The 25,064-nt window shown below is 35.0% G+C and overlaps 2 protein-coding genes across 2 annotated transcripts; both read left to right on the plus strand.

Annotated features, from left to right (window-relative positions):
- On the plus strand, positions 1 to 1,478 carry LOC133319195 (larval/pupal cuticle protein H1C-like). The gene is made up of 2 exons (XM_061522666.1): positions 1 to 346; positions 443 to 1,478. The coding sequence occupies exons 1-2, from the start codon at positions 287 to 289 to the stop codon at positions 1,403 to 1,405; spliced, it is 1,023 nt and encodes a 340-aa protein (XP_061378650.1). The 5' UTR covers positions 1 to 286; the 3' UTR covers positions 1,406 to 1,478.
- A 4,418-nt stretch (positions 1,479 to 5,896) lies between these two features.
- LOC116769802 (paternally-expressed gene 3 protein-like) lies at positions 5,897 to 19,383 on the plus strand. Its single transcript, XM_061522647.1, has 7 exons — positions 5,897 to 5,908; positions 6,016 to 6,938; positions 8,615 to 8,690; positions 13,411 to 13,467; positions 13,573 to 14,495; positions 18,320 to 18,428; positions 18,574 to 19,383. Exons 1-7 carry the CDS (start codon positions 5,897 to 5,899, stop codon positions 19,270 to 19,272), a joined length of 2,799 nt encoding a protein of 932 aa, XP_061378631.1. The 3' UTR covers positions 19,273 to 19,383.
- Positions 19,384 to 25,064: the final 5,681 nt, after the last annotated feature.

Below are 25,064 nucleotides of genomic sequence, written 5' to 3' on the forward strand. Positions count from 1 at the left end.
GGACGATTAATCGAAACATACATCACAAAAAGTAACGTTTCAAAATCTTTTAAAAACTTGTGAGAGAAATGTCTTGTTATGGATGTAGTCATAAGTTATTATGTGTTCCGTTTTTACAATAGGGCCTTTAACTATAAGTATTCAAGGTCCAATATCCTGTGTTAAAGCTGTATATGAAAATGAAAGTCTATCACTGAGTCAGGGAGTTAGCTTACTATAGTTTACTTGCTTACCTTGGCAATGAAAGAGAATTGGACAATATGAACGAATCACTATATATAAACCGATGCATTGCTATGGAGATCATTCAATTACCAGAATTAACTCAATAAACATGTACGCTAAGGTGTGTATATAACAAAATATATTTGCTTTAATATTTTTTATATAACGTGGTCTCATTTTTGGACCGATAATAATAAATCATATTTTTAATTTATAGTTGATCATCGCTCTTTGCGCCATTGGTGTTGCTCACGGCAGTGGACTTCTCGCCGCCGCCCCGGTAGCATACAGCAGCCATGCTGTCGCACCCGCCGTCTCCTCAGTATCTTACTCGACCCACACGGCGCACTCTGCTCCAGCAGTAGCTGTACACGCTGCCCCAGCTGTAGCAGTCCATGCCGCACCAGCTGTAGCCGTATCTCGGACTATTGCCCCAGCAGCGACTTCTTACTCTTCTTACTCTAGCCACACTGCTCACGCCGCTCCTGTCGCCGCCTACGCCGCCGCTCCTGCAGTAGCCGTACACGCCGCCCCCGCTGTAGCCGTATCTCGGACGATTGCCCCAGCAGCGACCTCTTACTCCTCTTACTCAAGCCACACCGCTCATGGTTCTCCTGTTGCTGCCTACGCTGCTGCTCCCGCTGTCGCCACTTACGCCGCTGCCGCGCCCGCCGTAGCCGTACACGCCGCCCCTGCCGTCGCTGTATCTAGGACTATTGCTCCTGCTGCGACCTCATACTCCTCTTACTCCAGCCAAACTTCCCACGGAGCACCCGCAGTAGCTGCCTACGCTGCCGCTCCAGCTGTTTCCTACGCGCGGTCTTACGCTGCTCCCGCTATCTCGGCCTATGCTGCTCCCGCCGTAGCCTCTTACTCCCGGTCCTACGCCGTTCCCGCCGTAGCCTCTTACTCCCGGTCCTACGCCGTCCCCGCCGTAGCCTCTTACTCCCGGTCCTACGCCGTTCCCGCCGTAGCCTCTTACTCCCGGACCTACGCCGCCCCTGCTGTAGCGTCTTACTCCCGGATTCAAGCTGCTCCTGCTGTTGCGGCATACGCTGCTCCTGCATACTCCACTTACGCAGCTGCCGCCCCCGTCCTTCGTTCCGCCATCTCTTACTCCTCGGCCCCCGCTGTATCTCACATCTCTTACAACGCCCACGGTGCTAACTACGCCTGGTAATTGAATCGATAAGCGTACATGTATAATTGTAAATAGACATGTGATAAATAAAATACCTATAAAACGAATTAAAAATTTCTATTATTTAAAATTTAGATGCTCAAGTTTTGTTTTGTGGAAAGGTTGATTATAATACATTTCGTTAGTTATCTTTATAATGTATATCACACAGATCAATTCCGAAATCTATAGTTGCAAATACGTTTCACAATTTGGTGTATTTACCCGTAGATTTTAATGTAATCTTCTTCGATTGTCGAAGATGAAGAGATTTGTGTAACACTTCTTAAAAGTAAAATGATACTGTTAATTTTTGTTAATTATTAAACACTGAGAAACCGTATTTTAAAGATTTAATAGTGTCTAAATAATCGATTTTCTGAAAGCATTCATAAATCTGCTTTATTTTATATGGTCTTCCTTATGATCTGAAAACTAGATCATGAGTATTTTAGAATCAACGAATTGTGTGTGCAAGTAATTATTGTTTGATTATGTATATTAACGACACTTTCGTTAATTAAAAAGAAATTATTGTCAATAGCTGGCTATGGAATTATTGCATTTATTTGCTGAATACACTTCTCTAATTGTTTTATTAATAAAAACATTCCTAATCCAAAGATGATATAAATCTTAAAAACTAGGTGTTTTATTAATGGTAAATAACCGAAAAGTATTGTTCATTTAACTTTTGACAACATTGGCTTATACCTTTCTTTTAATATATTATGGAGTAAGAGGCAGTTACAGCTATGAGGCCAGGGTAGAAGCCTTAAAAATTAATAAAAAAGTGAAAAATATTACAGTAGAATAGAACCCATTAGAAAAGGAGGGGAATATTATAAAAATTAAAGGAAAAATAATTTACGGGCGATCTGAGGTCGGGAAGGGTACGGGGGTGGGAATTTTAGAGTAAAAAATGGGTTTTCTCGATTTCCGGCAAAACTAAAAGTCCTACTGAAAAATGTTATATAGCAAAGTTGCAGGTAATAAAAAGATCTAAAACTTTTGTACTTACATTTTTTTCACATAACCTCAAAATGTATGTGAAAAATTTAAAAAAACAAATTTTTGGTTTTTTTATTGTTATCTTTTACAATAAAAAATATTTTGTCACGAAATTTGGTGAAAACTTACCTTTTTATGTCCCAAATACACTGTAATTTATTTGATTGGGATACTTATTTTTTCAGCTTATTTTGAATTAATAACGAAAAAGCACCCTAATTTTCAATCTAAAAATCACCCATCAGCTTTTATTCATCGAAGTTGTCAAAGTCAATATAATGATGATACTGAAATAGCTACATTTTGCAGTTCAAGACAAAAAAAAGCAAAGGAAGGAAAAGAAGTAATTAAAGATGCTCTTGGCTTTAATTTTGAATCTCATTGCTTTCTCTGCGGTGGATTTTTCGGTAATACTTCGAAAGAAAAAAATTCATCTGTTCAAAGCAACGATACAAGAGATAATATATTACAGTATACTCAAAAACAAAACACATTAACATCAACGTGGAATTATGCCCTTTACACAAAAGGAATTGATTCCGGAAATATTGCTCAAAACTATTTGCTGTAGCTGTGAAACTGCATGTAACAGTTTAAAATGTGGTTTCCGAAAACATGGTTTGAAATGCAAAAACTTATGTTCAAATTGTCATGGTATTGCTCCAATATTGAAGAAGAATCCTACGAGGAAGTAAATGATTTGAGAATTGAAGAAATTGTGGATGAAGAACGCACGCAGTCTGGAAATAATATTGTAGAGGAAGTAGGTGATAGGACTATCACTATCAAAATTTGGAGAGGTTTGGCAAATCTAACGTTGAAGAAATGCCATCAAAAAGACAAAAAATAATGGATAAGTGAATAGAATGGAAGATAAAGTATGTGTGAATTATTATTAAATTATAATATTATTAGATTAATGTGTTTAAAAATATTGTAATGAATTACGTAATCAGAATTTAATAGTACGATTTATATTTATTTATAATGAGATTACTATGACATAAATATAATAACCATTTTAATAAATAATTTTTTTAATTAAAGTAAAATTGTAATCACATTTTTTAGATGAAATTAAACATTTAAAAATAAATTTTCGAATTCGAGTTTTTTCGATTTTTTGCATTTTCTGAGAAGATTTACTATTGTTACATATATATATATATATTCACCATCGGAAAGTAGAGATTTCAACGAACAGAAAACATACCAACCTTTTGAAAAAAGCTGATATTTTGACTGGTGATTTTTCGATTGAAAATGAGGGTGTTTTTCGATATTAATTCAAAATAAGCTGAAAAAATTAGTATTTGTAATCAAATAAATTACAGTGTATTTGGGACATGAAAAGGTAAGTTTTCACCAAATTTCGTGACAAAATTTTTTTTTTTTTGTAAAAGACAACAATAAAAAACCAAAACCTTGGTTTTTTGAATTTTTCACATAAATTTTGAGGTTATGTGAAAAAAATGTAAATACAAAAGTTTTAGATCTTTTTATTACCTGCAACTACGCTATATAATATTTTTCAGTAAAACTTTTAATTTTGTCGGAAATCGAGAAAACCCATTTTTTACCCTAAAATACCCACCCCCATACCCTTGCCGACCTCAGATCGCCCGTAAATTATTTTTACTTTAATTTTTATAATATTTCCCTCCTTTTCTAATGGGTTTCATCCTACTATAATTTTTTCTTGTTACAAAAGTTATCAAGATTGGTCTATATATCTATAATAAAGATTGCTTAAATATTCCTTGGTGTTTTTTTTTCTATTTAGATATATACACTTTTGTAATTTGGTTATTCGAATTGTTTTCACACATTGGTTTGGTTTCTTTTTTTGGATTACATTTTATGTCATTCATCAAATTATCATCCCAGATTTATGAAAACGATCTTCTTGAATACACCCGCATATACAATAATTCTTAAAAAAATATTATGCCTCAGAATAATAAAATGCACTTATTTATTTCTGGATTTTCTAGTTCTCCGTTCGGCTGATATGTATTTTATATAGAAGCTATTGCATTCAGCAGCAGTTTTAATTATCAGATTTTTTAGATCCGTATATCCGTACCTCACAAATTTTCGCATTTATGATAGATTTTAATAAACAAGAACTCTACCTGATAGTGGGTTATTGAAGTCAGAAGGTACCGAGTAAGCGTTTAAGTTTTTCATCGACCGACACAAAAAAATCAAAATAATAAAATAAGTAGAAATAGAAAATTTATGGACTATAATAAAATTATTGAAGTAGTGAGTTTTCAGTCTCTGATAGGTATTTATTTATAGAAAAAAAATATTTTTAAAGATTTCAGTCTTACTCAGTGAGACTTCGATAAAATTATATTTTCATTTACCTACTTGCTAATGAGTTCAGAGATAAATTAATTTGTATTATTTTAATATAATTCTAAGTTTTATAAAGCTACTTTCATCAATTTGTAAGTTTTTATTTATTTAATCCCACTGTACTACAGACTACAGTGATCTTAGAAGTTGAGAAGATTTGGTGTTTCAGATGCGAAATTCAATAGATTATACATTTTTCAATCCTGATCAGATCTATCAATAGACTTTTTCATTATATAAAGCTTTATTATTATTTTACATTCTGAGGAAACTATTTTTTTGACCTCATATCGATTTCTTGACTTTCAAAACGGAAAAAGGTCGTAATACTTTGCCAATAAGGTAAAGTCCTTGAATTGACTATTCTTTTTTAATTTGTTGAGAACGTAAATGTATTTTATGAATATATTTTTATTCACATGCATCAAATGTTTTATTAATCCAAGGGCAAAGAAATTAAGGTCAAATTTAATGTTATTATAAATATATTATAAATATATATATGTATGTTTAGAAATAACAAAACTTCATTGCACCTCCCTTTAAGTTTTAAAAAACTTCATTCAACAAAGATATATTAAAAATTTTATTATCTTAAAATATCTTTTACAAAGTAAGTAAGCATTTAAAGGGTAAAACAAATTTCTATGAATAATTATTATGTAAGGAGAGAGATTCGAAGTAACTAACAAGTACCTAATTTTAAAATGTAATATCTACTTAAGCTGATGAAAAATGATACATATTTTATCATAGCTATATTTAACTTACCTTACTAAGCTGACATTTTTTAAGTTCTTGTTATTTACCCATGCTTTATCAATAGCTCTAAAAACATTACGAAATGTATATTGTTTGAAATTTAACTTAGAATGTGTTTAAATTAAAATATGTATATGTATCTTAATTTTATGTAAGGCAACGTACACATTATTCGAAACATGATTAGAATAGAAAAGGAGAATACAACTGCAACCAAGTCATATGTAATGCACCCGACAAAAGTTGTTTACCTTGGCAATGAAAGTGGTTTGTACGAAAAATCGACGGTTTTTTTTGTATAAAAACCAGAACACTAGCTATTAAAATTATTCAAGAATCATTACTCGCATAAACATGTACGCTAAGGTGGGTTGAATAAATTCATTATATATTAATATAATTTAAACGTATTGCAATTAATATTTAACATAGTCAAGTGAACACAAACTAAATTTGATTTTTATTTTATCTAGTTGATCATCGCTCTTTGCGCCATTGGTGTCGCTCATGGCAGTGGACTTCTGGCTCCCGCCCCGGTAGCATACAGTAGCCATGCTATCGCTCCCGCCGTCTCCTCAGTCTCTTACTCCACCCACACGGCGCACTCTGCTCCAGCAGTAGCTGTACACGCTGCCCCAGCTGTAGCAGTCCATGCCGCACCAGCTGTAGCCGTATCTCGGACTATTGCCCCAGCAGCGACTTCTTACTCTTCATACTCTAGCCACACTGCTCATGCCGCTCCTGTCGCCGCCTACGCCGCCGCTCCTGCAGTAGCTGTGCACGCCGCCCCCGCTGTAGCCGTATCTCGGACTATTGCCCCAGCAGCGACCTCTTACTCCTCTTACTCTAGCCACACCGCCCATGGTTCTCCTGTAGCTGCCTATGCTGCTGCTCCCGCTATCGCAACTTACGCCGCCGCCGCGCCTGCCGTAGCCGTACACGCTGCCCCCGCCGTCGCTGTATCTAGGACTATTGCTCCTGCTGCGACCTCATACTCCTCTTACTCCAGCCAAACTTCCCACGGAGCACCCGCAGTAGCTGCCTACGCTGCAGCTCCAGCTGTTTCCTACGCGCGGTCATACGCTGCTCCCGCTATCTCGGCCTATGCTGCTCCCGCTGTAGCCTCTTACTCCCGGTCCTACGCGGTCCCCGCCGTAGCCTCTTACTCCCGGTCCTACGCCGTCCCCGCCGTAGCCTCTTACTCCCGGACCTACGCTGCCCCTGCTATAGCGTCTTACTCCCGGATTCAAGCTGCTCCTGCTGTTGCGGCATACGCTGCTCCTGCATACTCCACTTACGCAGCTGCCGCCCCCGTCCTTCGTTCCGCCATCTCTTACTCCTCGGCTCCTGCTGTATCTCACATCTCTTACAACGCCCACGGTGCTAACTACGCCTGGTAATTGAATTGATTAGCGTACATGTATAATTGTAAATAGACATGTGATAAATAAATGACCTAAAACCACTCTAAAAAATTGTTTTAGTAAGGATTGCGGTACTAGATCTTGTTTAGTTATAGAAACCATTAATTTTAAGAATTTATAGTTTCAAGTTATTGTAGGTCACATATCACATTGATCAATTGTGAAATATAATAATAGTGGCCAATGTTTGCTTCATATATTTTTTGTGGTTTTCCTAAATAAATTCTAACATAAAAATCTTCGCCGTTTGGAAGCTGGGGTATCGGTGCATAACTTTCTGAAAGTTAGAAGTAGTTGTGTGTGTTTATTATTAACAAATATAACATTGACCGCAACTGAGAAACAATCTTCTGAGTTGTAACATTGTACACACAACATCTTATGGAAATCGAATTGCGGTGAATGTATTTTCCTTCTATCAAATAAGTAAATTTAGCAGAAACGTTTCTTTATACATATGCACTTCCTTAATTTTTTTTTATTTATAGAAACTGCTTGTAGAGAAGTTGAATTACTTTAAATAAAGATAAAGTTCAAGTAATTCATAAAAATTCAATTTATTCAAAACTATGATAAGATTATCAGTGGATAAATAACGTTTGTCTTAAAACATGAGATATTTAATGAGTAGTTAATAAACCAAACGTATGTATACTTTATCAAACTTCACCTCCCTTTGAGGAAAATATATTATAGTATGGTTGTATGTGAGACTCTATTCAAGTTAAGTAAATAATAATTAACATAGATTAGTTTTTATTAATTTTGTGATTCGTTTTATTCTCTATTTTCAAATTCTTTTTGGTATAGAAATCAAAGTTGCCCATAATATATAAGTCTATATTTAGGATTTGTTTCCTACTTTTTAGACGGTAGAGCCTAGCTGAAGTCAGTTACTACAGCTCAGACATGGGCTGGCTCGACCGGGGAAGTACCACCCTCCCACAGAAGATCAGCGTGAAGTAGTCTTTAATGGCTGCGTTTCGTCCGATGAGTGAGAGAGCCGGTTGCTCTTTCCCTATTCCCATCCTTCCAAACATTTTCTTATTCTCACTCAACAAGCTACTTCTTCAAAAACCATGGTTGGCACCGGGTCTATGGTCTATGGGCGACGATCACTACTTTTTTTTTACGGTCACTACTGTTATTTAATATCTAGTCATTTAATATCTAAAACATAATAGAAATACTTCTCTTTATATAACGGTCTTTTAAATATATTTAATTACAATTAATTATCATGTTGTAAATTATCAATTAATTAATATATAATGAGATCTCAGACTTTCGAAAGTACTCATTTAAATAAACTTACAACCTTTGGCCTCGACTCCGTCCGCGTGAACATCAAAGTTGTACTCAGCTACCTGCAATAGTGTTTGCGTAAATGCGAAAATTGTATGGAAAGAACGACAATGACGAACATAATAAGAAGTTCCAATTTTCTATTTAATTTTAGAGTTCAAGCAAATGTAAAAGTATCATTCAGTAAAAAAATATCGTTACGGCCACTGAATCTGAACTACACTTTATGGTTCCGTGTACTTTTGTACCCGTGTATTTTGGGATAGGGTCGGGATCGTGATCGTGTTCAGTATTGGGATCGTGATGAAATATTTTATAAGCTAATTATTTGAATTATTGGTAGGTATCACGATACAAAAATGTGGTGCCAATTCAACCGGCGTAATTTCAATATGGCGATTCGGGATCTCGATAAAAAGGTAATCTACGTCTTTCTTCAGAGTTCCATCTCTCTACACAAAAATTTCATCAAAATCCGTTCAGTGGTTTAGGTGTGGAAAAGTAACAGACAGACAGAGTTACTTATTTGCATTTACAATATTATAAGTAGGGACATACAAAGCAACTAATTGATAACAGTCAAATGAAGTCAGTAGGCGCAGAGTAAGCCTTTTTAAGATTTTTACTGAGCGACAAAGAAGAAACAAGAATAAAATGTTCTTTAGTGAATAGAATATTTGTGAAATTTAAAGATTATTAAACATTAATGAGTATTAAATAAAATTTTATTTATAGAAGTAAACAACAACAACATTGCCTATTTTAAGACACTTGAATAAAACTAGTATTTTTCGGATTTACTACGCGGATTTTTATTATTTAAAAACTACATAATCCCGACGTTTCGGTTACTTTGCAGCAACCGTGATCACGGGCAGACGAGGTGTGGATGTCTGTCAGTTGGTCCTTGTTATTTATCATCTACCGCCATCGATTTCTTAATTTTCTGGCGTACCGCTCTGGATGCCGGCAGAATGCGCTCACGGTGTCTTGAGGTCCTGCGGTGTGGTTCCGGACATGGGATTTTATATTTTTAAGAACGGGGTCCCAGGTGTTTGATAGATTCCAGCCATCTTCTCTATTGAAATTAGGATGTTTTTTAATTTCAATAGCCTCGCGAATTAATCTCGGTATATATTTGTCTTCCCGAGCGAGGATTTGAGGTTTATCAAAACGAATGTAGTGGCCTGGTTTGTCCATTGTGTGTTCACACACTGCTGACTTCGACGCGCGCCTGTTTTTGATGTCTGAGATGTGTTCTTTAACCCTAGTACCGATGCTCCTCTTCGTCTGTCCAATGTATGACAAGCCACAGTCACAATCGAGTTTGTATACACCCGCTTGTTGTAAAGGAATGTTACTCTTGATTGGTCTCAAGAATTGGCTCACTTTCTTATGTGGTTTGTAAATAGTTTTAATGGAAACCTTTTTCAAGATGTTGCCTATTCTGTCAGTAACTCCCTTCACGTATGGTAGTATCGCAGGTTGTCGTTCAACTGTGGGTGGCTTCAGGTGGTTCTTGCGATGCTGGCGAGGCACGGGCAGGTTGTTGCTGGTGAGAGCATGTTTTACATGCTGCAGCTCGGCCTCTAGGTGGTCAGCATCACAAAGATGTTGGGCTCTCTGTAACAAAGATTTGCCAACGGTAGCTAACTGGATAGGGTGGTGGTGTGAGTAACCATTGAGGTACCTGTCCGTATGTGTGGGTTTCCTATAAACAGTATGTCCCAAAGTATTGTCAGGATTCCTAACGACAAGTATATCAAGGAAAGCTAAAGAATTATTTGCCTCTAATTCTATAGTAAACTGAATCTTACTATTGATAGAATTAAGATGATTCAGAAAAGCAGATGTTTTATTTTTATTTAATATTGTGAAGGTGTCATCTACATACCGTTTATATATTAAAGGTGTTATAGGAGGAGAGCAAAGGGCTCGCGCTTCGAAGTCCTCCATGAATATGTCAGCGACAACGGGGGAAACCGGCGAACCCATTGCAACTCCATCTACTTGTATGTAGAAATCATCCTTCCACATTAGGTAGCCAGATGTTAGGCAATGCTTTAATAACTCTGCATATTCTATAGGCATATTGTTATCCTTTAACTTACCTCTTACAATCTCAATGCAGTCAAGAACAGGTATACTAGTAAATAATGACTGTACATCGAAACTGACCATACTGTCATTGTCGCTCAATTTTAGGTGTTTTAAATCTTTGACAAACTGGTAGGAATCCTTAACAAATGACTTTGTGTGGCCCCGGAGAGGTGATAATATCTTTGAAAGAAATTTAGCCAGTTTATAAGTGGGTGAGTCAATCTGGCTTACTATTGGGCGTAATGGAACATCCTGTTTATGGATTTTAGGTAACCCATACAATTTTGGAGGTTTTGCACACGATGGTACGAGTGATTTGATATCTAGATTGAGTTTTGGACTGTATTTAATAAATAAATATATATATAATAATATTATTTATAATAAATATTTAATAAATAAATACAGTCCAAAACTCAATCTAGATATCAAATCACTCGTACCATCGTGTGCAAAACCTCCAAAATTGTATGGGTTACCTAAAATCCATAAACAGGATGTTCCATTACGCCCAATAGTAAGCCAGATTGACTCACCCACTTATAAACTGGCTAAATTTCTTTCAAAGATATTATCACCTCTCCGGGGCCACACAAAGTCATTTGTTAAGGATTCCTACCAGTTTGTCAAAGATTTAAAACACCTAAAATTGAGCGACAATGACAGTATGGTCAGTTTCGATGTACAGTCATTATTTACTAGTATACCTGTTCTTGACTGCATTGAGATTGTAAGAGGTAAGTTAAAGGATAACAATATGCCTATAGAATATGCAGAGTTATTAAAGCATTGCCTAACATCTGGCTACCTAATGTGGAAGGATGATTTCTACATACAAGTAGATGGAGTTGCAATGGGTTCGCCGGTTTCCCCCGTTGTCGCTGACATATTCATGGAGGACTTCGAAGCGCGAGCCCTTTGCTCTCCTCCTATAACACCTTTAATATATAAACGGTATGTAGATGACACCTTCACAATATTAAATAAAAATAAAACATCTGCTTTTCTGAATCATCTTAATTCTATCAATAGTAAGATTCAGTTTACTATAGAATTAGAGGCAAATAATTCTTTAGCTTTCCTTGATATACTTGTCGTTAGGAATCCTGACAATACTTTGGGACATACTGTTTATAGGAAACCCACACATACGGACAGGTACCTCAATGGTTACTCACACCACCACCCTATCCAGTTAGCTACCGTTGGCAAATCTTTGTTACAGAGAGCCCAACATCTTTGTGATGCTGACCACCTAGAGGCCGAGCTGCAGCATGTAAAACATGCTCTCACCAGCAACAACCTGCCCGTGCCTCGCCAGCATCGCAAGAACCACCTGCAGCCACCCACAGTTGAACGACAACCTGCGATACTACCATACGTGAAGGGAGTTACTGACAGAATAGGCAACATCTTGAAAAAGGTTTCCATTAAAACTATTTACAAACCACATAAGAAAGTGAGCCAATTCTTGAGACCAATCAAGAGTAACATTCCTTTACAACAAGCGGGTGTATACAAACTCGATTGTGACTGTGGCTTGTCATACATTGGACAGACGAAGAGGAGCATCGGTACTAGGGTTAAAGAACACATCTCAGACATCAAAAACAGGCGCGCGTCGAAGTCAGCAGTGTGTGAACACACAATGGACAAACCAGGCCACTACATTCGTTTTGATAAACCTCAAATCCTCGCTCGGGAAGACAAATATATACCGAGATTAATTCGCGAGGCTATTGAAATTAAAAAACATCCTAATTTCAATAGAGAAGATGGCTGGAATCTATCAAACACCTGGGACCCCGTTCTTAAAAATATAAAATCCCATGTCCGGAACCACACCGCAGGACCTCAAGACACCGTGAGCGCATTCTGCCGGCATCCAGAGCGGTACGCCAGAAAATTAAGAAATCGATGGCGGTAGATGATAAATAACAAGGACCAACTGACAGACATCCACACCTCGTCTGCCCGTGATCACGGTTGCTGCAAAGTAACCGAAACGTCGGGATTATGTAGTTTTTTAAATAATAAAAATCCGCGTAGTAAATCCGAAAAATACTAGTTTTATTTAAATGAATACTCGCGAAAATCTTAGATCTCATTAAGACACTTGAGTTTTACATAGTGAAAGTTTAATATGAACTAGTTATATAAAATTTTTATAAGGCTAAAAATATCTTATTCAAAGTGTAATTTAAGTATATGAAGATATCGTGTTATTTTTTTGCTAACCCAACTAGTATACTTTGTTTCGTTTTTTAAAAAATTTCGAAGATCTACATCTAATTGCAAAAAGTGGTGGTGGCATGGAGGTTAAAAGGCCCGCCTCTCATACGTGGGGGCGCGGGTTCGAAACCTGGCAAGAACCAATGTGATCTTTTCTGAGTCATATGTACTTTCTAAGAGTATTTAGACACCACTAGCTGGAACAGGCTACAGCAAGCCCTGGGGTCTAAATAGCCCCAAAAAAGAGCTGGTGCAGAAGGCAAGGGGAAACCACTGCAACTATCTTCCCATGAAAGTCATCATGTATACGGATCACTGATACGTGTTGACCACGACGAGTCTGCAGAGACTCTTGCGACGATGAAAAACGCCTAATTGCAGAAGTAATATAATTCTGTAATATTTCGGTTATTAAAACATAAAAAATAAATATATATGAATCAATCTTTGAGTATTGCTAAGTTCTATCCTGAATATTAGACTGGACAAACGATAAAAGACACCAACGGAGATGAAAAATTAATTGTACCATTCAATATATTTTTTCGTTTTAGGTGTGGTATTCTTAGAGATTATAAATTTTAAATCAGAGCTTTATATCTTAGTTTGTTGAGGTTTTGTATTTCTCGACCTTATATTTATATAATCTTTATTTATATAACTTATAATTTATAAGGAGAAAATAAAAGGATAACGTTCAATACAAGTTACATTTGATCATATGTAATGTAACCAATAAATGTTGTTCACCATCACAATGAAAGTGGTTTGTACGAAAAATCGACGGATCTTTTGTATAAAAACCAGATCACTAGCTATAAAAATTATTCAAGAATCATAACTCGCACAAACATGTACGCTAAGGTGGGTTGAATAATTCATTATATTTTAATATAATTTAAATGTATTGCAATTAATATTAACATAGTCAAGTGAACACAAACTAAATACGATTTTTATTTTATCTAGTTGATCATCGCTCTTTGCGCCATTGGTGTCGCTCATGGCAGTGGACTTCTCGCTGCCGCCCCGGTAGCATACAGCAGCCATGCTATCGCTCCCGCCGTCTCCTCAGTCTCTTACTCCACCCACACGGCGCACTCTGCTCCAGCAGTAGCTGTACACGCTGCCCCAGCTGTAGCAGTCCATGCCGCACCAGCTGTAGCCGTATCTCGGACTATTGCCCCAGCAGCGACTTCTTACTCTTCATACTCTAGCCACACTGCTCATGCCGCTCCTGTCGCCGCCTACGCCGCCGCTCCTGCAGTAGCTGTGCACGCCGCCCCCGCTGTAGCCGTATCTCGGACTATTGCCCCAGCAGCGACCTCTTACTCCTCTTACTCAAGCCACACCGCTCATGGTTCTCCTGTTGCTGCCTATGCTGCTGCTCCCGCTATCGCCACTTACGCCGCCGCTGCGCCTGCCGTAGCCGTACACGCTGCCCCTGCCGTTGCTGTATCTAGGACTATTGCTCCTGCTGCGACCTCATACTCCTCTTACTCCAGCCAAACTTCCCACGGAGCACCCGCAGTAGCTGCCTACGCTGCAGCTCCAGCTGTTTCCTACGCGCGGTCATACGCTGCTCCCGCTATCTCGGCCTATGCTGCTCCCGCCGTAGCCTCTTACTCCCGGTCCTACGCCGTCCCCGCCGTAGCCTCTTACTCCCGGTCCTACGCCGTTCCCGCCGTAGCCTCTTACTCCCGGACCTACGCCGCCCCTGCTGTAGCGTCTTACTCCCGGATTCAAGCTGCTCCTGCTGTTGCGGCATACGCTGCTCCTGCATACTCCACTTACGCAGCTGCCGCCCCCGTCCTTCGTTCCGCCATCTCTTACTCCTCGGCTCCCGCTGTATCTCACATCTCTTACAACGCCCACGGTGCTAACTACGCATGGTAATTGAATCGATAAGCGTACATGTATAATTGTAAATAGACATGTGCTAAATAAATGAAATATTTATAAGTATTGTAATTTTGAATTCAATCATTTATTATGGATAGCCTGACAATTCCATTAATTAGAAATAAAAACATAAAAAAATTGGGAATTTAATGTTGTCTATGCGTGATCGTTTTGCTCAATCCTATCAAAAACTAATTAGGCGATTTGTATAAAAAATTGATATGATAAAGCATATAAGGAACACCTGAAAATAGAAAGAATACTTTCACTTCAATTATTATTACCCATAATAATAAAGCGGACTTTGCATTGATTTTAAATAGTCTATCACATGGTTGTATCCATTATATATGGCTTGCAAGTTATAAATATTGTTGCAATTCCATTTAAACTATAAAATTATTCATCATCAAGTAATAATTAAAGGACTCGGTAGCCTGTTTTTTTTATGCCAAATTATTAAATGATAGGTAAATTTTTACTGGTATGTTACGTACGCGCAACATAAAATCAATGAATAATTTCGGGGATGTATGGATTCCGTTGTATGGATAAAATAACATATTACGAGTGACGTTGCTGACTCTGCGGAACGGACACCAAGCCGTGTGAACCAGAAGACTTCTGATATCACAAAGCAATGGAATGGTATTGCTATCCTAACATCGGGGCAATCATGTAGTCTTAGGTGTAGGTAACAAGTTTTAATATGTAATTCTTATTATAATATACATACAAGTAAGTTTCGTAGTTTTCCTGGAACCTCTGGTTGCCACCCCATATAATTATTATGTTATAAAAAATAATGCACTCATAACATTTGGCATACATTCATAACCACATTCACTTTTTTTTAGATAGTCTATAGAACTAGGAAGTTGCCGAAAAAAAACTGACTAATGCTCGTCAAGTAGGACGTCTGCTCGTTTGCCAACTTTAACATAAAAAAATAAAAAATAAAAAGGAGTTACGTCACAAGTCTTCGCATATCAGCCAACGCCATAAGGATAGCAGTGAATGTAACGATATAAAATTCCATCACATCAAGATTATTAAATTATTACCTTCTATATCAATAATTAAAATTACTTGAAAAATATTTCAGAAGCGGACATAGAAGTAAAACGAAAAAACTATTTGATTTATAAAACAGGGTTTAAGGTTATGGTGACAAAAGGACAAATTCCTGCATTTATTATTCTAATTGCATCTTAACTTATTTGGTGATTTAGTTATTTTAATTCCAATAAATGATCTGTTACTTTGTAAATTTAAAATAACAAGTATATACATATAATACAAAATAAACATTTATTTGAAAAGTGTCAATGAAATTCCAAAATGGCTTTAATATTTTATATACAAGTAATGAGTTGACAAAGGTCAAAGCACCTGAGAGCTTTAAATATTACACAATGCTTTTTTTCGCCCGACTTTTAGATCAAAAGTGTAATAAAATTTATTATAATTCCTTTTACAAACAAATTTAGTGTCATTACCTTTTCGTGTCCATGTGTATAATATACAGAATTTTATAGAAAGTGCTTACAGGAATCTGGTCAAGATCGCTAGCAAACTTTTTAACCATCCAAATTTTAGTATTGTTATAAATAATTCTAATTACAATTCAATATTAATCAAGCAAACAAAAATGATTTATTTAGTATGTAACTGATACAACTCATATAATCCAAGTACCAACTTGTTAAAATTTTGATGAGAAACAGATAAAATTTATAAAGATTTTGTTTCTGTATATTTTGCAGACGGATTTACAGAGATGTATTAAAGTTAGAAGGACTTCGCTTTATTGATCTGTGTGAACAAATATTTTCCAGCGTAATGTAAGTTAAGATTTTTGCATGGATTATCAGACTTGTCTATTTTTAGTATTGAAGGTCGATACCATGCAATTACATTTAAAAGTTTGAAAAACTTTAGTATTAATTCTGATAATAAATGACAATGGATGAAGGAATTTATGTAATGCTAGTTTCAAAGTGACATTTGTCTCGTTTATAAATATTCCAAATTGTCAAATTACTCAAACAAAAAAGCTTTAGTATTTAATGGACATAACAAATTGGACAGAGCGGAAATTATAAAGATATTTCACGGTATACAAATATTTAATGAAAGAAAACCTAAAGAATTTAAGTTTTTCTTATTATTTATTAATTCGACAAAAAATAAATTAAATGTGATGTGTAAGAGCATTTTATAATAAAAACAAAATTGCTTTTATGACAATAATTTGTTAAATAAACTTGGCTTATTTGATTTCAAAACACGATATTACTTGCAACGCATTACACTAATGACATGTTATGGGACCTAGTAAGGTGTGAAGTTAAATAAGTTGTACTTTATAGTATTTAAAATTTTAAAATGTAACGAAACGAATCATAAAAATCAGACATCAGAAAAGTTTCTGAGATCTGTTTAATATTTTAAATCTCTTTTATATTTTCTAAGACTGCTGTACGGTATCCTATTTGAATTTTATGGGTACATTTTAATAGGCAGTAAACATAGTTTACGATCCTTTAACCATAAATATTTTTCCAAAGTAACATTGCTTTTAGGAAATTTTGTCTTTTCTAACTTAACTTTATAGAATTCATATTAAAAGAATATTTTATTAGTAACTAATACAAGAGTTTTTTATTTAGTTAACAACATTACTTAATGAAAATTTCTTCTAAAGAATATTTCTTCTAAAGTAATATAAATTAAAAGAATCATATAGGTGTATTAATGTATTTCATAGGTGGTAGAGTCTAGCTGTGGTCAAATTACTACAGCTCGAACATGGGATGATCGACCGGGGAAGTACCACCCTCTCACAGAAGATCGACGTGAAGTTGCATAGGTGGCTGCGTTTCGTCCGATGAGTGAGACAGCCGACTGCTCTTTCCCCGTTCCCGTGCTTTCCTTATTCCCACCCCTCCCTTTTCCTCAACAATCAAGGTTGGAGACGCATCCATGGATGACGGTCACTACTGCCCATCAAGTAGGCCGTTTGCTCGTTTGCCACCTTTCAAATAAAAAAGTATATTTAACGAACGAAATATGTGATTATAGATAAAGCTATATATCTAAATGTAAATTGTTAACTTTATTTAATGATTCCATACATGTAGTAGCATGCGTTCAGCCATAATGTCAGTTAGTCTATGCATTATGTATCGTTTGATATTATTACTGTTTCGGTGGCGCAATTCCGATTTAAAAGTTTATATTAACTGGGACACAGTACTATAGGTTTTAGAGTCTCCATACGTGAATTATTGCTACTAAATTATCCACTCTTTGTATTCTATTCTTTTTTTAAAATTTGTGTATATTCATTTTAATTTTATTAATGTATGTCTGGTCATATTAACACTTTTCACCAAAACTATTCACCAAATAATCCCGATCCATAATCTCAAGTATATTATGAAATGTCGTCGTTAAATAAATTCATATAAATTTAACACCATAACTATTGTAACAATTAAAAAAACATTTTTAAAAAACGCTTAAGAAAGATGAGAAAAGAAAAGGTAACTATTTCTTATAACGCGAATTCAGCAATAACTACTGAGAAAAAGACAAAGTAATATCCACATACATGTTTAGATATCAATAAAGTTGGTAAATCCATAAGTCGCTCTACAAGTTTACATTTACAGGTACTGCGTTTTGCCCTGACATTGTTACAAATAGATAGGGTATTAGTTTGTTACTCCGTTGAAATGCTTACCCAAAGTAATCTTTGTTGCAATTCCTAAAAATGTATTTTGCAATATCAGCCTCGTATTGCATTAAGCTCCTGCAAGAATTGGTTACCAGTTCCTTCAGTGTGGTATAAAAGAGAACGTATGTGTATTTGGAGCCAAGTTGAAAATAGAAACAACAACAGTAACATGTATTCTAAGGTAGGTTTTTTATTTAACAAAAATATTTTTTTCATCAAGCTTTTCATATTTTTCCTTACAATACTTATTGATTCTAATAACAAAAGTAATACAACATAAAAAAGATAAAATGAATAGTAAACAGAATTTCTTTTACTACTTTCAGGTCATCATCTTTCTCTGTGCTGCGGGGATTGCATCCGCAGGCAATCTCCTGCATGCATCCATCGCTGCTCCCGTGGCTTATAGTTCGCCTTCTGTGTCTTACACCACGCAAACTAAGACTGTTGCTCCATTGGCAACATACGCTGCTGCCCCCGTAGCTACATATGCATCTGCTCCAGTAGCAACATATTCTGCGGCTCCCGTGGCTACATATGCTGCAGCACCAGTTGCCACATATTCTGCGGCTCCCGTGGCTACATATGCTGCAGCTCCTGTTGCCACATACGCTAAGGCAATTGCTGCACCTGCGGTTGCATCTTCGTACCAGTCCGTAACCACTCAAATTAATCCAGTGGCATACGCCGCAGCTGCCCCAGTAGTCGCAAAGTCATACGCCGCTCCTATCCTTACGAGAACCTATTCCGCCCCCGTACTTACACGAACATATGCTGCTGCCGCTCCGGTTATATCTAAAACCTATAGTGTTCCTGCCATCGCTAGTTATGCTGCACCTTCAGTATCTTACGCATCAATTTCATCTCACTCAGCCCCAGTAGCGTATGCCGCCGCTCCATCAATCTCATATGCAGCGTCACCAGCTATTTCGTACGCTGCTCCCTCTATTTCGTACGCTGCTCCCTCCATTTCGTACGCTGCAGCCCCTTCTATCTCATACGGTTTGGGAGGACACGGATGGTAAACCTGCATACATAAGACTTTTTAATATTGATAAATATTAATTAAATCTGTTGATTATTTTTATCATAAAATATGGACTTTTAAAAAGAAATAAAATAAATTTAGACAAATATCTGATTTTTTTATTATCAAACTTCTCTCAAAACGTTAATGTGAACCATAGTATTTTGAAATATTGGTAAGATATCATACATATATATATATATTTCTATCAAGAATATTTCTATCAAGAATTTCACAAAATATGTATTGGAACTTTTATATTAACACTTTTAATGTAATGTATTATAATAGCTATAAATGAATAAATACCTCTTAAATACATATAATCAGTTAGATATAATAAATCATGTGATAGAAGCGCTATTTTGCAAAACCTGTTTTTGTAAAATACTGTGCTTTTGTTGTATATTTTTTTATCAGCAAACAAAGGCTGAAATCGATCTTAATCTGGAAGCTAACAACGGCTTAGTAAAATATAGCAAAATTATATGATTTGTAACTAGAGAACATAGTATTTATTAATTATTGAAATTAGTATTAGAAATGGTAGAATAAGAAGAAAGGCAATACTTACAGAAAGATTGTATGGTAGCCTTCTCATCAAACCTTTTCAATACAAGAACATTTCTTATTTTCTTCAGGGTTTAAGGGAAAGTTGTTTTAAAATTTTAGAATATTGTTCCTATTACAACATATTGTTTTCGTATTAAGAACATGGTATGTGATAAGTGAAGCCGTTTCTGGAGGTTTATGTAGGTTTTTTAAGTTATTATAAATTAATAAATGAATTGAAATTTCACTGAAACTAATTAGAGACTAACTAACCTCTCTAACTAGTATAACATGGTTAGAGAGATTTCTCTTTTTAAAATCAATATTAATTTCGTGCTTTTAGTATTTATACTTGTATGAATATATTTATTGTGTATGTCATGATTGCATGACAAAAAATAATTTCGACGAAGCCTTTGTTGTTTACAGATTATTATATATAACAAGAGAAAATATTTTTGTAACCCTTATATTGTTGGTGAATCCAGGAATAACAGCATTGTACTTATCGATCTTCTATCATAATTAAGAAAGGATTGTAACAAACTTATATGATAAGAGAATGTTCTGGAGAAAATATGTGTTTTTTAATATTGATATAATTTTATTATTATATTTATTTGGCTTATAAATTTAATTGAAAGATCTCTTACTAATTATAAAGGTTAATAGAATACATTTTTAGACTTGTTAGTTGTTGTTGGTTTCCTGATAGTCCTAAGGCGGAAGTGGTTTAAGATACTAACTACTGGTTTCAGGAATGAAGATAATAATCTAAATAAATTGTGCGTACAATTCTGAGTACGAAGTAAAAGTAAATATTATTTTCTAAAACATGTTCGGAGCAACATGTCATAATGAGTACTGGGTTTCTTTGACAACTGATTCAAAGAATAGGTGTTGGATACTTAATACAATTTACTGAATATTTATAAATTCATTTTCTGATTGTATTTACATTGGAAATCGTTGTTGTTTTTGATTCAAATTTTTATATTTTCAATAATTTTAATGTGTTTCGCTCGGTCACTTATACTTAAAAGAGAAAAAATGTTAATACATTTTTACGGTATGTGTCATACTCGTAAGTTAACGTCAACGATATGTTCGCTAACAGTTTACTAAAAAGTACAATTTTTGAAAAGGAAATGAGGCAAATCTTAATCATATATCATACTTTTGAGAGTGCACTTTCAAAAATATATATTGCTTAGAATTACTTCGTTTACTTTATCATTCTAAATTTTAGGGGACGGTTCGATTAGTCCGTAAGTTAGTCTTGTTTTTTCTCATCTATCATCAATGATTTCCGGATTTTCTTGCGTATCGCCCTGAAGATAGTGTGGTCACGGATATCATTTTATAATTTTGATGCAAAAATTGCAGATTTTAGTTGATTGTCAGCCACCTCCTCTAATGAATTAAGGATGTTTCTTAATTCTAGTGGTCAAGCGGGTTACTGTTGGTAAATAATTCTTCACTAGCGATGATTCTGTGGTGGCTTAGTTTATCCACGATACATTCCTTACACTGAGACTTCTACATATGCATTTTTAATGTCTGCGATATGTTTTTAACCCTTGTACAAAAGGCCACATGATATTTGTACAGGAATGATATTCTTAATTCTGGAAAATTGCCTCACTTCTTTATGTGATTTAATTGGATCTTCGTGTTAATAGATATAAGGTGATTAAAAGAAGCACATGTTTCATTCTTAAGTAATATCATAGACGTACGACCTATATACTCTTTCACCATCATCAACATTAGCCTATCGGAGCCCACTGCTGAGCAAGGCCTCTTCTCACATGGAAAAGGTTAGCATTAAACACCACGCTTGCTCAAGACGGGTTGGCGATTTCAATCTTATAATTTGAAATTATAAGACCAGGTTTTCTTACGATGTTTTCCTTCACCCTCCGTCAGTGGTGTCTAAAAACTCTTAGAAAGTACATGACTCGGAAGAGAACACATTGGTACTTGCCAGGTTTCGAACCCGCGCCCTCACGTATGAGAGGCAGGCCTTTAACCTCCAGGCCACCACGACTTTACCCTTATATTTATATAATACACAGGATTTGTCGGTGTAAACAAAAGAGTTCGCCTATGAAGACTTCCATCTAAAGGTATGGTAATGTAGGTGGAAACGAGTGACAGAATAATTGAAAAGTCTGATAAAATGTAGAACTATAAAATAAATATGCAATTTAAATTGCATAAAATATTTTTTTGGACATTTGGGACGTTTGAAATTTTTACCGATGCATACTAATACTAAGGCTGTGTTTAAATTTAAAAGTTATATATTTTTGTTGCTTTTAAAAGCTAAAACCGTTGTTTCTTATCTACTTTTACATTCCCTGATTGAAACATTTAAAAACTAGATATAAAATATTTTTAAATATGTTTATATGAAATTATAGACATTTTTAATGCCTTTATTTTCCTTGACAAAGACGAGTTATGCTTAAAGTTCAGAATAAATTTATAAATGAAAGATTACGTTATTTAATACATGTATTTATATACAAAACTACGATTAAGTAATAAATTCACAAAGAGTGGATAATGAATTCTTAAATATCTAGAATAACAGAAACATTAACTATATATTTTTTGTTATTATTTGTAAAGGTTAAAGATATTTTTTTATATTTATATATTTTATTGATTCCATTTGCCCCAGCTATAGTAAACTAAAGTAGGGGTAAAACCGCTATACACCAAATTTACATGAGAGATTATGAGTATGTGACAGCTGATTTTAGCAAAGAAATTATCAGTTTATTTCGAGAGAGGAACGGAATATAGGCAGAAGTGTACACGGGCGCAAGTCTGTTCTTAGTTACAACGAAAACTGTACTATACATAAAAGGACACTGTTGCAGACTGCAGAATATGTTGCCACTGGCGTAATATTTTCAAATTAAATTGGAGTTGCAACGTATGAAACGGTTCTACATGATTTACATAACAGTAAGACAGATTTGATGCTAAAGAAGGGTAGTTAACTGGAGCGCTGCGAGCCATCTGAAAGGATAGTACTGGACAGATATTTACGAATGGTACAAAGTGAAGGACGTTGCCAGTAGATGATAACCTGATGAAAATAGAATTAAACTTTTTCCTTACTTGTCTTATAAGTACAATCCCAGAGGATATTTGTGCGTCGTCTTCTAGACCACACATATTTATGTATTCGCGAATTTTAAAGCGCGTTGTGATAATAGAGCTTACGGTTCCTTGGGAAGCCAACATCCTCATAGACCATGCCATTAAGGTCAATAAACATTACGAGCTCACTAACGAACTCACTCGAAATAGGTTCGTCGTGGTTTTGTACACGGCAGAAGTGGGAATGGGAGGAATAATGGTAAAATCTCTCTACAACCTACTAAAAGACTTGGGCCTGTCCAGAACTAATATCAATTCATTCTTGGAAAGTATTTCGAAGGCAGCCCTAATAGGTTCTTTTCAAATTTGGTTAGGTAGAGAGAGGTGCTTGGACGGTGGCGGTGAGCGTTTAATGCGCTTAAGATCGGGGCCCCTTAAACCTACACCTGGGTTGCAAGTTCCAGGCACTGTTGAAGCTCCTCTCCCTCCAACGCTATGGACCCGGCACCCGCACGGTGAATCCATTGAATGATTAGAGGTTTCGTCTTACCATTCGAAGAAATTATAAAAATAATTGTTATAAATAATTTATTAGTACACGATTAACAAAATTTTATAATAACTTAGAAAACATGTTTCTTAGATTGGTTATACAGTCGGATTTTTATATATTGCAGATTTATGTATATGGTTTTAGAGAGTAGTATTGATATTTACACTGCTAGAATATACTAGTTTTGTTGTACTATTTGTTTTTTTATCAACGTCAAGGTGATATAATTGCCCAACGGCTATGCTTTAGTAAAGACATCGGAAACTGACATTCTATTGTTTTAATAATGGCATTGTTTGAATTTTTTTTTATTTTACATATTATTTATTAGATATTCTGTATTGAATAATACTTGTACAACTTTTAATCCTTATCAAATTTTAAGAGTAACTTTAGTTAAATTATTTTAGTATACGTTTAAAGTGTATTTATTTATGTAACAAAATTGAAGATCAAATGTACAAGATAATTATGAAGAATAATTAATTATGAATTTTTTACTCATAATCATTTGATTGAATAACCAACTAAAGACTGTAATATGTTTTTTTTTTAATGTGAAACAAATCTTTTAGGTAAAGTCAAAAAAATTGATATAACTACTACGTTTGAACAGACAACTTTTCTAATTACGTTACATTTTGACTATGTAGAATTCTTAGCATTATTGAATGATATAGAATTCTTGGCATGCCAAGAATTCTACGTAGTATGTACATACGAATAGTCCGTAGTATGTACATAATATTTGACATTTATGATATGTATAAAATCTTTGAGTATCTGTATTTATATAATTAAAAAAAAAATCATAATAAAATTTCATAAATTGTTTTCAAGAGAATTAGTATAATGGTGTATATCTTTTAAAATATGAGGACGACAAAGAATCAGATGATATCCAAGAACGTGCATAATGTGCATAGAATACTTAGGAAGTTTGATGAAGGCATGTATTTTAATAAGAAAAGATGAGGACTTATATCTTCTTGATCCAAAAATTAAGGTGTATTAATAACTATTCCTGTTATAAATAATATGTGAGAAAGAAGTTCAAATTCAGCTGTATTAGCAATTATATGTGCTGCAGTTTATTGACTCTATTAAAGCGTTCGAAATCCTGCTCCACTTAAAAAAGCCAATTCCCCTTTTTACTTTCACAATCATAACAGCCGAACAATGGTTTATGTCAATGAGACATTTTAGAGTATTCTGTTTTTTTACTGTTAAAAGCCTTCAGAACCTTCTGATTTCTCAGGTCTTTTTGTATAAAAACGATAATTAATACATTATCAATGTTAGATTTTTTTCTACTAACCCCAGTAGAAGTGGACAAATTAATTATTATTAGCCTTCATATTGTTTTTTCATATAGCGAGAAAAGTTCGCGGTTAAATATTTTACGTTATAAAATCTTAATTTTCATTCCTTAAATAGTTGTGTGATTAAAAACTGAATTAACAAATATTTATGAGTCTTTCATCACTTATGTAGGCATATATTGGTTTTTACATTTTCACTTAGGAATAAAATAAGCTATCCATGTATTGTCCTTTTTTAAAAATTTT

Source organism: Danaus plexippus, chromosome 14 (assembly GCF_018135715.1).
Source record: "Danaus plexippus chromosome 14, MEX_DaPlex, whole genome shotgun sequence".
Lineage (NCBI taxonomy): Eukaryota > Metazoa > Arthropoda > Insecta > Lepidoptera > Nymphalidae > Danaus > Danaus plexippus.

Coding starts and splice junctions, on each gene's coding strand:
- LOC116769802 (XM_061522647.1), top strand. Junction 13,468..13,572: donor GCACAAACATGTACGCTAAG/GTGGGTTGAATA, acceptor TATTTTATCTAG/TTGATCATCGCTCTTTGCGC. Junction 14,496..18,319: donor CACGGTGCTAACTACGCATG/GTAATTGAATCG, acceptor TATTGCATTAAG/CTCCTGCAAGAATTGGTTAC.
- LOC133319195 (XM_061522666.1), top strand. CDS start 287: ATGCATTGCTATGGAGATCATTCAATTACCAGAATTAACTCAATAAAC. Junction 347..442: donor CAATAAACATGTACGCTAAG/GTGTGTATATAA, acceptor TTTAATTTATAG/TTGATCATCGCTCTTTGCGC.